The sequence below is a fragment of the Primulina eburnea genome, chromosome 8 (assembly GCF_022965805.1).
Source record: "Primulina eburnea isolate SZY01 chromosome 8, ASM2296580v1, whole genome shotgun sequence".
Taxonomy (NCBI): domain Eukaryota; kingdom Viridiplantae; phylum Streptophyta; class Magnoliopsida; order Lamiales; family Gesneriaceae; genus Primulina; species Primulina eburnea.
Window position 1 is genome coordinate 41,141,546 of NC_133108.1, and position 17,036 is coordinate 41,158,581.

Here is a 17,036-nt window from a genome sequence, read left to right on the forward strand (position 1 = left end):
AACAACTGTGAAGAAGTTGGCTGAATATTTGTTTTTGTTGCTCCACTTTTGGCATCGTATTTTACTTTCTTATATACTGTTTTAATGCGGTTCTTTGTTTTAGGAAGCATTTGATTTTCTCAACGTGTTGAGAAAATTGATTTTTGATTAAAATTACTAGTGTTAGTTTTTTGTGTAAACTCGTTGGTTTTCTATTTATTATTTTTGCCATGAGGCACCGCGCAAGTACTTGCGCAAATTTATTATGTTCCATCGTGATTACTTAAAGTTAATTTGTGTTACAAACTTATATATTCCGATGTATATTGTCTGAAATGTTGTAACATTACACATAACACTTAATTCTGATAAACACAAATTTACGGTCACATATGATTTTACTTGTTTTACTGTTAAACAGAATACATCTCATACCCTACAATATAAATACAATCAAAACATTGACAAAAAAAAAGATTAAAAATTTGAAAAAACGAAAGATCAACTTATTGAACCAATGGCATACCAAAACTTACTCGATAAACTTTATATATAAGTTTCCAGTTTGAATATAGATAACTGTGTCCCACTCGTGCATGTTTTCTGCCAAATGAATTATTTGTGGATGCATGCAGTGTGCGTGTCAAGGAGATCAATATGGACAGATGATCTGCATGCATCACCAAATATCTGATTTGCTTTAAATTGTTGTGTTCTTTTGGACACAGTCGTCTAACGTGGAGAATTAGTTGATCCAGCCAAACCAAACATTAATTGGGCTTTAATTTTTCTTATTCATGTGTTTCTTCTTCTCTCCAATATTATATGAAGTGATTTCTGTTTGGAAAGTTCATTAATTGGACATGAGAAATTTTATTTAAGCGTGAAATAATAGGTTGCTGTCAATTCTAGCTAGTTAGAGTAATAAAACAAGTGAGTGATCCCAGTTATTTCTTAATCATTAATTTAGTTGCCTTTCGGTGGTTAATTGGATATGTAAGCTGATCTGTTTTTTTAGTAATGTAACTTCTAGTGTTTGGTTTTTATTCACTATCTTGAATTTTTTTTTTTGGTTTTGGTCTTTTTTTCATCGGAAATCACAAAATTTATCAAATATTGTTTAGTTGGAACAGATTATCTCCTACATGGATCATATAATGAGAATAAAATATATATTATACACATTAAAATTTCTATAAATAAGAATAATAAGGGAACAAAAAAATCTTCTTGCTGTATTTTTTCCTTTTGTTTTTGTTTAGATTTATTTTGATGTGTGTAATATGAGTTTATTGTCGCTACAAAAGCTATGTAGAAGATTATCAATATTAGATAAAACAATATTTGAAGAAGCTAGCGGCTTTTGGTAAAAAAAAAAAGACAAAAAAAAAAATTTAAGTTACTGGATTAATTAAAATCAAACATTGACAAGTTATAAAACTAAAGTCTAAAACAGGTCAAATTACAAGACCAAAGTAGCTATTTTTTCATAATTAATTTTAGTTCCTAATTGCCATGTGGATTTTGTTTTCAATCATTTGCTATCATTTAATGTTAAATAAACGTATTTTAATTGCATGTGACACCAAACTAGCAACCTATAGATAGAACGAGTAGATACAGCTGTTAACCTCTATATATATAAACGTTAGCACTAGTGCTTCATGAAAATAGCACAGAGGCGTCAAAAAGTTGATTTGTAATGTACAAAATCTATTAAAATATATAGAAATATTGAATTTTAAATATATTAGTCTCTGTATATTCTTGATAAATTTTTAAAACTTTTCCTTAAAGTTTTAAGATTTATGCGTTTCAATTTACATCTCTCTATTGCAAAAATTTGGAAGTGACGCTTGAGCTGTCTGAACCACTAAATACTAATAATATTGTAAATTTATGAGGTTCTTAAGTATATATCTACAAGGTTTCATTGAGAAGTGAACAAATCAAACAAATTAAATAAGTAATTAAGCTAACAAGGATAATTAAAATATATATGACTCTCCGCCAAATTTTTTTTAAGTGTAGGGAGTGTCTTTTTAATTTTATAAAATAGACTGACTTGAAGGACGAGATAGACTTTACTAATGATTGTTAAAATAAAATAAAAAGATAATATCACATTTTGACTCGATTCATATTCGAATAATGTGTTTTTGCACAACACAACACCTTACTACTACACTATGTCATTTTGATTAAATATTTATGTACATAATATATTTGGGTCAAGTTTTTCACATTTTTGTCGAGTTTGGGTTGTTTGGTTCGAGATTTTCCTATTTAGGTCGAGTTTTTCACACATTTGAGTCGAGCATGAGTCGAACTTTTCATATTTTGGTCGACTTTTTCATACTTGGGTCAAGTTTTTTACATATGGGTCGAGTTTTCACATTTGGGTAAATGTTTTCATACTTGAATCAAGTTTTACATATTTGAGGTGAAGTCTGGAGTGAAGTTTTGGGGTGAAATTTTATGTCGGAGAGTTTTATTTTGATTGATTTAAATTTTTATTTTAAAACTTTTTTAAACCTCGTTTCCCAGCTAATAGCATATCCAACAAAGGTCAAACTTTTTATAAAAATCAAGCCATCGCTATTTGACAGTACAGAATTAAATATTATAATAAATTTTAATACTTTAATACTATATGTGGAACATGCATGTAATTATCATAAAAATAACTTTATGATTCATGATAATAAACAATCGAATGATTGGATCCCCAACTGTATCAGTCAAATATCGAATTGGGGTATAGCTAGCCAGTTCGATTTCATTCGACAGCTTGATCAAGGGTTCGTCAAGATTGAGATCTACCTATTGAAAATGTGACTTTGAAAGTTAGGTTTTTTGTGATTTTAGTCATTTATATGTCTCATCAAATTTCAGTTTTAGTCATATAACTTTTGTTTTGATAATTTAGTTTTTCTTACGAGAGTATTTATTTATGCAGTACTTCACACGTCAGCACTATATTGGTTTCACATCAATATTGCATATCGTCACGTCTAAAAAACCAAAATGAAAAAAAAGTGACGGGTTAACACTGAATTTCGAAAACGTAGAATTTCAGAAGCGTAAAAAGGAAAATATACGAGACAAAAACTTCAATTTCCCTAAAAATATATAAATATGATAAGCTTTCAAAAAGTTCATAACCTCAAAATTAGTTGTCGAGTGGTTTTTAATTTTTTCATATTAATGTTTATAATTTACATAAAATCATGCAAAACAATATTTTTGGTCTAATTTGCACATATTTAATTTGTATTTCTCGTCATATTATCAGTTAATTTAGAGTCTTACAACACGATTTTTTTTCAATTTTAGTCTTTTTAATTTGTCACCGGAATGCTGACATGACGCCGAAAATTGTTACTTGACATCGAAAAATGCTGACATGACACCAAACATTGCTAACGTGTCATTTTCCACCAGCACTCCGATGAAAAAATACTAAAATTAGGAAGAAAAGCGAATTACATGACTAAAATCATGAATTGATAGATTATATAACCGAAAAAATAAAAAGTTCGGGTTATAAGACTAATTTTGTAATTTTGCGAAAAATATTATTATATAAAACTAATAGTATCAATTCATTCTTGTGCTCATTAGTTCTAAGGAAGATGCTAAACCCGTTCTCTAAGCTTGTGAATCAGTTCAGGATCCAAGATTATTTATTTATACTCCTTTTCTTGTCTATATCGTTTTTTTAAAATAATTATCAAAATGATAATCTAACTGGATCTAAAATCCTGTAAATAGTCAAATTTGAGTCTTAGTTCCTTAAATTGGTTTTTTTTGGCTTTTGGTTGCTGAGTGTCGATATGACGTCAATCACGTCTCACGTCTCATTTTTTGATATCATGCTAGCACTTGTGCAAAATAAGAGTAAATTAACCAAATAACGTCAAACTAGAGGACCAAAAGTTAATTCTGACTACTTAATGATTAAAAATAAATAAATAAATAAATAAGCTTAAATTCATGAAAATTTGGTTATTAATTTCCCTTTTTTCCCTTTATTTGTCTTTGTATCTCGGACAACCTAGCTACTTAGTTCGTGTATTTCCCAAACTTTGGTTCAACTTGAGACATCCTTTATAAGACAAGTTTTTCCTTGTGAGGAACCCAAAATCTGATGCGGGCAAATTTATATTTTTGAGGTTAACTAAGCTCTCGAAGATTTGGTAATTAACTCCGGAACTGAACCTTTGGCTGCTATTTTCTAATACTTTTAATGTTTTCGCAGACGACGAAACTTCTTCCAATTAATTTATTTACTTAATTTGCTTTAAATTTCTCAGACTCTCGCACTATATATATATATAAACCAACGATTAAATAATCTCACATTGATGGAGTGGATGAATAATAATTGTGGAAATTTATTGTATTAGCTAAGAGTAAAGTTGGATTAGATCAGATTAGACAAACTGATAATTGAATTAATTAGTGTATGTACTTTGACTTGTGCATCTGTATCTCCATTATTAGATACTTCTATATATACATACAGTATATACACATATATATATCACCATGTTGTACGAAGAACAAGTCTTCAACACACAGATCCACCTTCTAAAAGTTTCAAGATTTTTTCTCCAAAGTGATAACACCTTTCAATTGCTTTCAGAAAGGAAGAAAAAAGATGGGAAGAGCTCCATGCTGTGATAAAGCAAATGTTAAGAAAGGTCCATGGTCACCTGAAGAAGACGCAAAACTTAAGGAATACATAGAGAAACATGGCACTGGAGGCAATTGGATCGCTCTTCCTCACAAAGCTGGTACGTATATATATCTATATGTATCGACGAGGTTCTTTCGAACAACTAGCTAATCCATAAGTGTAGTAGTTTGTTGATGTTTTGAAAAATTAGATTCTTGCCAGGTTCAAGAGTTAGCATGTGAGTTTCTTTTTATTGGTTTCTCGGGGGTTTTAAATATGGGTTTGCTTTTCCTGATTAGATCTCAGAAGATGTGGAAAAAGTTGTAGACTGAGGTGGCTGAACTATCTCAGGCCAAATATTAAACACGGAGAATTTTCAGATGATGAAGATAGAGTCATTTGCAGCCTTTTTGCTAGCATTGGAAGCAGGTATATATATCGACTCACTCTAAAAATTTAGCTGCTGGTAATGTAAGCATGAGGGGGTGGTTTGATGAGTTTTGGTTGCTTGTTTCTTTCTTCTTTTTCCCCCAGAAATACATTAAATTTAGCTAGCAGTGTCAAACTCCATCGTTTGCAATTAAATCATTCGTCGAATTTTGAGTTTTCATATCCATCTTGGATTTTATATATTTAGGGTTCTTGATCATCGGTCGTTTGATCATGCAGATGGTCAATAATAGCAGCTCAATTACCCGGAAGAACAGACAACGACATCAAGAACTACTGGAACACGAAGCTTAAGAAGAAAATCTTGGGGGCATCCAAATCCAACCAATTATTATCCAAGATTAACAACAATTCCATCCCACAAAACCCTTCAATCTCTTCTCCATACCCATCTCTCCAAACCCCATTTGAATTCGGTAACAACACAGCATATCCCACCAATATTTCTGAAGATATTAGGGTTTTCTCCGCTGGTGCCGATCTTGATCCCATCTCTCCCACTTTCCCCACAACGGTTGCTTCAAATCCCACCACCCATTCAGTTTTTCAAGCTCAAAATCATGGATATGTGGGCTTGAATTATAACAACAATACTAGTAACTACATTATGTTTGGAGGGGAAGCTAGCTGCAGTTCATCCGATGGAAGCTCCAATGGTGAAAATCTAAATCTGCAGAAATATTTATACAATAACGGGTTCGATGAAGGTGATCATAAATTCTTGATCAGTAATCCTGCTGGCTTTGGTGCTGATCTTGAGAAAACAGAGAATGGTCATTTTAGCGAGAACCCGTTGGATTACAGTATTGAGGAGATTAAGCAGCTGATTAGCAGTAACAGTACTATTTGCAGTGCTAATCTGAATTTATTTCTGGATGGAATCAAGACTGAAGAACAAGTGTTGTACTACTGACGAAATATTAATCTCATGAATTTCTTCTTATTTTAATTTTTTAGAGTACATATTAAAAAAATTCCTATGTTCGTATATATTTTATTTCAGGGATGTGATGTGTTACTTTGCATTTTAATTGAAATTAAACGTGAAAAACAAACATTGAACTTAATTTTGACAAAAACTTGTGTGAAATGATCTCACGGATCGTATTTTGTTAGACAAATATTTTATTTGGGTCATCCATTAAAAAGTATTATTTTTTATACTCAGAGTATTACTTTTTATTGTGAATATCGGTAGGGTTGACCCGTCTCACAGATAAAATTTGTGAAATCGTATCACAAGAGTTTAACTTCTAAATTTTTGTGCTGGAGATTGATGTGTGTATAGCAATCATCATTTTCTGCCAAATAATACGAAAAGATAATGTTATTCTTTACATATAGTTTTCCGTGAATAAATATAATTATTAAAACATGGAGAGAACTTTCAATGCATTTGGACTGTGTGGTAATTTGAATCTTTATTTATTTATTGCTACAATTATTATGTTACTAATTATTTTATTTCGTTTGTTGCTAATTCTGATCTCAGTTCTCCGACAATCGTTCCTATAAATTAACACCGCCATGAATTGTTTATTTAAGGATTGAGATGCCATGAAACATAATTTATTTAAAATATCCCTGTCTGTCAAGGATCATTTATTTTACCAATAGTAGAATCTAAACGATACACGATATATAATTTTCACGTTCCCAACATGTTTTTTTATTTAAAAGAAAAAAAAAACTAAATTTATGTTGTCTAATATTTTTATAAATACTTCTGATCTGTTCTCTTAAAATAGAATTGTCGAGAATTTGTTCGTTTTTAATAAAAATACATTTCCAATTAAGATTATGATTATCCATTTCTAAATTCCAATGGGTTCGATATGTCTGTACAAATTTAATTTAAATAAACCATTAATAATTATTTTTTGGGAAAATTGCGGTTGTGGTCTTATATATTTGATTATTTGTGATTTTGATCATTTATGTTGTCAAATATATTTTAATAATATATCTTTCATTTCAAAAAAATTTACCCAGAGTGCTGATGTTATACAGTAGACATTAGTCCTATGTCGACATTGTATCGATGCTACATCACTCTCATATCAAAAAAAAAGTGAATTACAAGAAAAATCAAATATATCAATCTAAGACTTTAGCAAATGGGATTTTTCCTTTTCAAAAGATATTAAAGGGACTTAATTTTGAAGTGGGAACAAATTTGACTTGAAATGGTTGCGGTAAAAAAATATAAATCCCACTAGGGGAACAAAGACTTTAGCAAATGGGAAACTGAAGTCTTCTTATTTAATCATCAATTGAATATATTCTCATTGGAAGCAGTCCACACTAAGACTCCGGGAAAAATGTGACCATTAAAAAAATCAGTGACCAAGTTCAGCTTATTTAAACACATAAAATTATTTACTTCGGCATTCGTCTAAATCCAGATCGGTTTTCCCTCATTAAACCGGCAAAAACTTCGCTAATTTCTTGGATACGACTTCAGTCATAATGCGAAGTAAAATGATACACGATTACTTCATTGCGTCTACTTCGACAATTATCTACCTATGATTTCATTGAATATGCAAAATAAATCAAGGAAATTCTACTTAATATATATGTTTGTGGATTATTAAATAGAGTGAGTCTCATGTGAGACCGTCTCACGGATCAAAATCTGTGAGACAGGTCAACCCTACTCATATTCACAATAAAAAAGTAATACTCTTAGCATAAAAAGTAGTACTTTTTCATGGGTGACCCAATTAAGAAATCCGTCTCACAAATACGATCCGTGAGACCGTCTCTCACAAGTTTTGCCTATTAAATATTATTATATAAAATTTGTCTCCAAATGTTAATCCAGGCGCAGCCGCCCCTAGTTGCCTTGATGAAAGATAAGGCCAGACAAAGAAAAGTTTAGTTTATCTACCAAAGAAGAATAAGAAAACTTTAGCTTCTTTTAAAAAGTTGATTAAGAAAATTAATCAAGAATTTTAAAATAATGACGCATTGACATCTTCACTGATTTTTCGGATTATGCGATAATTAATTACTTTAAATCAGAAATTGTTCTAAATAACAGCTATATGTAATTTGTCTTATTAATTGGAGGCTAATATATTTTATGAGTAGGGATTATTCACACCGACTGGAGACGGGGATATATTCGGTACGTGACCATACATAAATTTCATTTTCAAAATATAAATTGCCAATTTAAAAGGAAAAACAAGAATTGAAAACCATATTGGATAAATTTCAATGTCAAAATAAGAGTTTCAATGGCATTGTAGCTAAAAATCGCATTTAAACAAATTTATTGGAGATTTTTATTTAGGAAAATTACAGATTTGGTTGTATAATTAGTTGACCTAATTATGATTTTAGTCATTTAATTAGTCAATTTCAGCCATAGTACAATAAATTTGCTTCTTTTTTATGATTATAGTCTTTTATTTCATCAGAAAGCTGACGTAATGTCGAATATTGCTGACAAAATGATACTATTAACATGTCCGACGTCCCGTTTGTATTCCTCCGGAAAAAAGAAATAAATTAGTAAAAAAAAAAAATAAAAAATAGAGAACCAATTGTCTACGTGAAAGTCCATCACATTGTCTGAGTTGGCAGACATTAATTTATTTAAATTTATTATCGGCCCATAGCTTTTAATGTTATTTGACAATAAGTGCTCGCATTTAATGTTTGTGTTTAATTTCAAACTTTTCAACTTATCAAATTGCGAGTGTTGGTGCGTGAGGGGAAATCATTGTGTACGTACAGATTATCCGGGTATTTAAGCACGTTTTAACTTAAATTTTGGACCATTTTTTGAGTTCAAGATCTTGTTGTAACGGGAGAACAACTTTATATCTCATGTAATATGTATATATTTTTTTATTATGTTAATAGTCAATTCATAATTTTAGTCCACTAACTTACACATTGTTTTCTTTTTTATCCATTTTCACCGGAAAATGATGACGTTATGTCGGAAAATGGTGACTTAGTGTCGGACATTGCTGGCGTGCTCTAATACATTGCTGACATGTCTGATGCAACATCAGCGTTAATAGACTAAAACTGTGAATTGACCGATTAAAATACCAATAATAGAAAATATGTAAGTTACATAGCCAAATATGTTGTTTTCCTAGTTGTAACAAATCTCACACGGCCAACAAAAACTATCTATATAAATTTGATATAATAACAATTATTTTGAAAGTTTTAAATTTGTTCTGGAAAAAATAAATTTAAAATGAGAAAATATGATTTGGGGTTATTAGCATAATGTTATTGCGAGTACTAGATCAATTTTTAAAATATGCTCGAATGTTAATATAGGTGTTGATTGATTTTAGTTATTAGTATTTATGAAAGTTTCAATGAATATTATTCATTTATGTATTCATACGTATACTTTTGTTTTACACGCTCATATATCCTTTCATTATGTGTGGGCATAAAACCTGAAAAATCGAAAAATCGACCGAACCGAATAATTCGATTTAAATGGTTCGGTTTTATCGGTTTTTCGGTCAATTATGGTTTTAAAATTTATGAAATTCGGTTTTTCGGTTCGGTTTTCGGTTTTAATCTCCGAAAAACCGGAGCGGCCATATTATTGTTAAGTATAAAGTTTTTATGTATAATGGGTCATATTATTGTTTAATATAAGACTTTTTATGTATAATGGGCCTATTAAGATTTAAGAACTTAGTATCATTAACTCTCAATTTTCAATCCGATCGTTTTTTTCTTTCTCACCAGTTGATGTTTTCTTTCCTTTTCTGTATATATTTCTTTAATTTTTTATATAAAAAATTAAGTCCCACAAATTAAATGTTTGAAAAATACTATGATTTAGATTTTAAAGGCATAAAGTGACGTATAATTTTATTTCGTAACAAATTTTAGCTAATCGTATATAACCGGCCGTATAAACCGAACCGAGAGATATTCAAAACCGAAAACCGAAAACCGAAAAACCGAACCATTGTAGAGTAAAATCGGACCGAACCGACTGTCGCCCACCCCTACCTTTCATATCGTCCTTTAATTTATTTTTATTTTTAGACATAAAAATTTTATAAAACAATCCTACAATTTAATTTTATAAGACATATATTTTATTCTAGACGATTTATTAAAAAATATTAAATACGGATCAAATCATCTTCCTCACAGACTTATTATTTTTTAAATTATTAATTCTTCTTATTTATTACCTCATATGCGTATCCACACGTTATAGATTAGATGTTTTTTCCAAGTGAATGGCAAATAAATTTGCTTAAAAATCAAAATAAAAGGAAAATAAACTTTATGTGGCTACGGTATCATGTCATAAAACTTGAAACAATTGTCAGAAAAAATAACATCAAAATCAATCAAAACATCAATTTTATCTTCGTCTATTGAGTTATATATCTATTTTTTTATGAATCTCAAAAAGTCAAAAACTTCCGTACTTGAACAGTTGTCTATCCATTGGTTGAAATAGTAAGTTATCAATAAATGTTTGGTTTTAAATCTCTAAAAACTTTCTCTAGCTAATTAAATGTAAAACTGCACACACACCCATGTTGATATAACATTTTTCATATCCTTAACAAAAATTTTAAAATTTTTGTTTTGACGTTCGAAATATTGTTGAACGTCGTGTTATTTGATTAAACATATATAAGATTTTAGGGGTTTATCTTTGTATTTAAGAATGTCAGACATCAAACTAGTTCAGGATTAGCAGAGTCAGCATTTCTTTTAATCTTTACAAATGATCTACTGGATAACCACTATTCTTCAACATCTGAATCTGATTCAAGATCAGAAACTTTGTTCTTCTTCTAGATTGCACTAGAAAACTAGGAGAAATTTGCGTCGAGATTGGATCGCTAGAATTTGACAATTAATGGATCAGTTCGGGAACCTTTGAGGGTGCTTCAAACACAATATTCTTAATGAGCTGCAATAGCTCGTGTTCTAAGAATATAAACACCGGTGAATTAGGTCGAGTTTGGTTTTAAACCAAGCAAAAAATGTGTGAGTGAGTGATAATGTGTGAGTGTCTGAGAACTAAACAGTGAATACACCGGGAAGGTGTTCTTACACACTGAGAGAAAAGAACTTCTATATTAAGCTGATAACATGTTGAAGTGTTCCCTCACAATTGGACTAATTGCTTCTTGTAAGCTTATAAGACTTTAAGCGTGCTTTTCTTCTTCACACACTATTATTGTTCTGTAGTCTTCACTGATCTTCATCTTCTATTTATTGGCGCGAAGTTTGATCCTACAGTGAGACTCAATTATTGTATCAGTTGTATTTTGAATCACTTCCTCGAAATATGTTTGTACTTTCCGACAACTATTCTGGAACGTTTTGGCTTTCAATACTGCTGCACTTCTATTATTGTCCTTTGACTGGACAAAAGCTTTTCCTCAGTGTGCACAGCTGGATTCCATTGAATAAACTTGTCGTGTTCTGCAAACTGATTGATTCATAAATGATGTTTTGTACTGGTCAGTTGAACTGATCTTGGTGAAATCAGTTGACTCATCAGCTGGACTGATTTCACTGCTTCAGTTGAGCTGGTCAGCTGGGATCTTCATCAGCTGCTCGAACTTCTGAAGATCTTCTGCTAAACCACCTATCAGTTGGACAATCAGTTGAACTGGTTCAGTTCGATTAAACAGTTGGTGCTTTCAGTTTGCATTCTACGATAGCTTTAGTTACGTTCAGCTAACTGCAGACTTAGGTAAGTTCATTGGTAACAAAATAACAAGTTTTGTTAACATCAAAATCACGCAAGATTGTGAACACAAAAATCTCGTTCATATAACCCCGATCGACGATCAGACGATGTCGATGTATTGATGGTACAAATCTCGTTCATATAATGAAAAACGAAATTTTCGAATGTTGAAATTTTTCACTGATCTATTTTTTATAGCTGTCAGTTTTGTAAAGTTATTCACTAAAATAAACAGTTCCACTCTGCTCATTTATTTAGCAATTAAGCTAACTTTCACAGCTTTCAATAATAGAATCTACTCATAAACTTTTTTATGAGCAAACTGTTTGGTCTCCATCAAACTATATTTGTCAAATTCAACTCCTTGAATTTGACTATCTCAACGGGAACACATAATTCAATACTTATGTGACTCTCAGTGGTTCAAAGATACAGATAGCCATAAGTTCACTCCATGTGATTCAGAACAACATTTGTTCTTATTCGGCTTACCTTAATTAGCATACGTCAGATCATGGTAAAAGCGTTTTTAATAACGTTTTATGATCCCCTAGGTTTCACTAATAATTTCTGCAAGAATTAATAAGTTAGAGTTAGTGTACATTACGATCCCTTCAAATCATATATCTCGATCGAGTCTACAACAATTGATATATCAAGAGTTGCAAATGAATTCGATAAAGATCTAATGTATTTTTGAGTAATAATAGTGATATCGTATGTGCAACTAAGAAATCCATTTCCCTAAAGCATATGTCTTGCTCTGACCGAAGACTCTTTGCACTATTAACACATCAAATCAGATTGGATATCTTCACCCGTATGTGAGCGTTGAACCTCCAACTAAAATGTATTGGCTCATATGTATTTTGAAACTACACTCAACCTCACCACTTGACGACCCTCAATGGAGTCGGTAAGTGTATTATTGTACTCAAAGCTTCCATGTTGTCTCAAATCAAATAATTAATGATGTACTACTATAACCACAAACTAAAATATTCGATAAGTGATAACCATTTGAAAATTTCGAGGCAGCGTTGTTAATTGCCTCGTCAAATGATCACTCATGGCGTTTTCATCATATATGTTAGTCTCAAGCTCGAGCGACTTTAATCCTTGCTTTAGGCAATAATCGACTAGAAACACATTAAAAATACAATACTCTTCATAATGAATTTCATGATCCACTAGACTCGTGGACCCCATGGTACTTATATTATATTTAAGGACTTTATCTATGTCGCTTAGATATTTATACAGATAAAGTAAATATCATAATTAGATAAAATCATAAAATATAATTAAATTAAAGATTAGTTTTACATAAAAATAATAAAGCTCAGACCACAAGATGACTTATTGGACATCTAATCTAACAATATTTTGTAGTCTCTTTATTAATTTCTCTATGTTTCTTTTTATGAGAGAACAACAAGTCAACATAACGAGAGCTTACTATATACTATATTTGCACTTGTTATAGCTACCAAATTTTGAATTTGGGCAAAATAATTTTATAATATGTGTGCGCACATATGTAGGCATTATCTTGTGTCATGGCAGCCCAATTTTCTTGAAAAGCTTGATTTTTCTCCCCAATGCAAGACTTGGTGTTGAAAATTTAGAACCTATAAGTCAAAAAAAAAAAAAATCACGAAAAACAATTATTCATGTTCCACTTTGTATTTCCTTAAGTTGGAAAAATCTATGTAGATCTTTTCAAATGGCTTTACGACTAAGAAATCTACACGTTTCTTTTCTAGAAGTAGCATAAACTTTAGAAACAATAGCATACATTACTTTGGCAAAAACTCGTGTGAGACAGTCTCACGGGTCGTATTTGTGAGACGGATTTCTTATTTGGATCACCCATGAAAAAGTATTATTTTTTATGCTGAGAGTATTACATTTTATTGTGAATATAGGTAGGGTTGACTCGTCTCACAGATTATGATCCGTAAGACGGTCTCACATAAGACCCACTCTTTTACTTTTGAGTTCTTCCTTCCTGCGAAATTAGTGGTACAAAAGGTGAGATTTAAAATGATTAATGAGATCCGATAACGGGGTATTTGCCCTAATCACAAACGAAAAAAATGGTTTGATGATGGTAATTGGATCTACACTGAAAGTAACGCTTAAATTCAATTCTGAAAATTTTTACTAATATTTCTTCGATTACACTCATAAATTAATCATGTTTTTGACAAAAATAGCGACAAAAAATAGGTTTTCCAAAAAACAAATGAAGCAAAATTTTTATTGTGTGTGAGATCGTGTTTATGTTGCATATATTTGCATAAAATTTTATGAATGTATAAAATACAAAAAAAAAAACGACTATCCCAATTTAATTCAGTAGTAAGTATTTTGTGAGACGATCTCATAGATATTTATCCGCGAGATAGGTCAATCATGCCCATATTTACATGAACAAGTAATATTTTTGACATAAAAATTAATATTTTTTCATAGTGACTAAAATAAGAAATATTTCTCACAAAATTGACTCGTGAGACCGTGTCACACAATTTTCCAGTAAAATTGTCCTTCGTTCTCAATTAAGTACGTCATCCATGCTCATCAATTTTCTGGAGTGCATTTATATGCAAAAATCCTGTTTGTGTGGGAAATTGAGTATTTTGTGTGTGTGATGGCTTAAAGTCGTATATATTTCACGAAACATGATTAATAATGAAATCAGATTCACTTAACGTGACCAATAAGTAATAAATATCGTGATGGAGCCATTTAGTTTTGAATTTTTGGGGCAGAAATTCAACATGTGTCAACGTTAGGTACTGTTATTTTGACTAGGAATATTATCCACAAGCCCAAACTATCGGCACAGTTTGTTTGGTATGAGTTTTGATGGCTCATTTAATATCTTTGGACTCCACTAAATATCGTTTCACTACACTCTTCGTTCATCTATTTATTAACATTGATGCCAAATGCGTCCCCATTTTTTATAAATGGGTTTTGATGGCTCGTTTAATTTCACACTCATTAATAAGTGTGAAATATATTATATTTGAGTACTAAATATTTGAGATATAACATTAATATATGATTTTTGAGTACCTAAACATGTATAACAAATTTTGGTATTAGACACATTTTTTTCGGATGAAAATTGGTACAATGCATTAAATATGTGATACTGATATATGATATTTCCATATAAACTCTTTCAGATTGAATATTAATATATGAGATTTGAGCACACAAAAAAGTGTAGTAATTATTAATACTAGTACAACGACGCACGCGTTGCGTGCTTGTACGATATGTTTTTATAATTTATTTGATTTATATTTAAATGATGATCAAAATATATTTATAAGAAATAATGAGTGGCTACATTATAATTTTGATATATGAACTAAAAAATAAATTAAAAAAGAATAAAAAAGACCCAAGCAAAAATTGAACCTACAACCTCATGATTAAAAAACATAGGCTTTATCCACTAAACTACATGTGACTTGCTTCTATTTTTTAACACTTTATTAATATATATAATTAGTAATGTAGAGTGTGGGGGTGAAGGGTATTTTAGGTATTTTAAAAAACAGACCAAGGAAGTTACTCTAACCTACTCAGCCTTAATAAATAGTAAGAGATTAATACAGTTGTGACAATTTTATACTCAAAATTTATCTTTTATATCAGATCTAAAACAATTTGTTCTGCAATATTTTATATATGTGTCATATTTTCAATGTTTTATATCGATTTTCATTCGAAAAATATAACTGTAGACTCAGGGAGTGTATACATTTTTTTTTTGCGAATCAGATATTACAAAGAAATTTCGATCCGACAAAAACTGAATACACATTTAACTGTACTGTTAGGAATTTAAAAACAACTCTCCCAAGAGAAAACACAAATTTTATCCACGACATTAAAATTGTATCCAATACTACACTTTGAGTGGGTCTCATGTGAGACGGGTCAATCTTACCCATATTCACAACAAAAAAAGTAATACTCTTAGCATAAAAATTAATATTTTTTCATGGATGACATAAATAAGAGATTTGTCTCACAAATACGACTCGTGAGACCGTCTAGCACAAGTTTTTGCCCTACACTTTTATCACATTAATTATAGAGTGGGTCTCATATGAGACCGTCTCACGGATCTTAATCTGTGAGACAGATCAACCCTACCCATATGCACAATAAAAAAGTAATACTCTTAGCATAAAAAGTAATACTTTTTCATGGATACCCAAATAAGAGATCCGTCTCACGAATACGACTCATGAGACCGTCTCACACAAGTTTTTGCCTTAATTATAATCCTCTTACTCTCTGTCTCTCATTTCACATATCAAACCATAACTATATTTATAACGGCTACCCGAATATAATTGCCTCTTTCCTCCTTTAGAGTTAGCCCATCAAAAAAGATCGGGACAGAACGGCCCATTTATCAAATGGGGGCCTTTCTTGAAAATATCTGTTTATTTGAGCACGATTTCAACTGAGAGCCCAATATTGGAAAATAGGTATATTCAAGAGGAACTAATAGTGGTGCCAAAATAATAATAAACACCAGTGCATCGATGGTGTACCATTTTTTTAAATAATTAATTTGATTTATATTCAAATAAAAATAATATATTCAAATAAAGTATAAAGTAATAAAATGTCATGTTATATATTTATTATAATTGTAAAAATTAAGAGATTAAACTGCAATTTGAAATAATAAAATAAATAAATAAAAGACAAAATACCCTAACATCACACCATATTAGTCTCTATTATAAAGGTCAGTGCCCCTATCGCGTTCATATATATTAAAATTTTGTGATATATACATTTTTTTAATGAAATATTAGATATTATATTAAATAAAAAACTATAAAAATGTTTTTGTATAATAACTTTTTATGTTGTTGATAATATGATAATTCAAAATTAGATATAGACGTTCTCGTAAGAATTTTTGTGCTAGAAATATAAAGTGTAAAAATATAATTTTTAGTAAATAGTAATGGATTAGATTAATACTGATTTTTCCCGAAACCAATGTTCACAAATTTTATTATTATTATTATTATTAAGACAAAAATTTGTGTCAGACAGTCTCACGAGTAGTATTTTATTAGACAAATCTCTTATTTGGGTCATCCATGAAAAAAGATTACTTTTATTCTATGAATATTACTTTTTATTGTGAATATC

At 30.4% G+C, this 17,036-nt stretch overlaps 1 protein-coding gene across 1 annotated transcript; it reads left to right on the forward strand.

Moving 5' to 3' along the window:
* Positions 1-4,518: 4,518 nt before the first annotated feature.
* Positions 4,519-6,116, forward strand: LOC140837993 (uncharacterized). The gene is made up of 3 exons (XM_073204078.1): positions 4,519-4,778; positions 4,960-5,089; positions 5,330-6,116. The coding sequence occupies exons 1-3, from the start codon at positions 4,643-4,645 to the stop codon at positions 6,021-6,023; spliced, it is 960 nt and encodes a 319-aa protein (XP_073060179.1). The 5' UTR covers positions 4,519-4,642; the 3' UTR covers positions 6,024-6,116.
* The last annotated feature ends 10,920 nt before the right edge of the window (positions 6,117-17,036 follow it).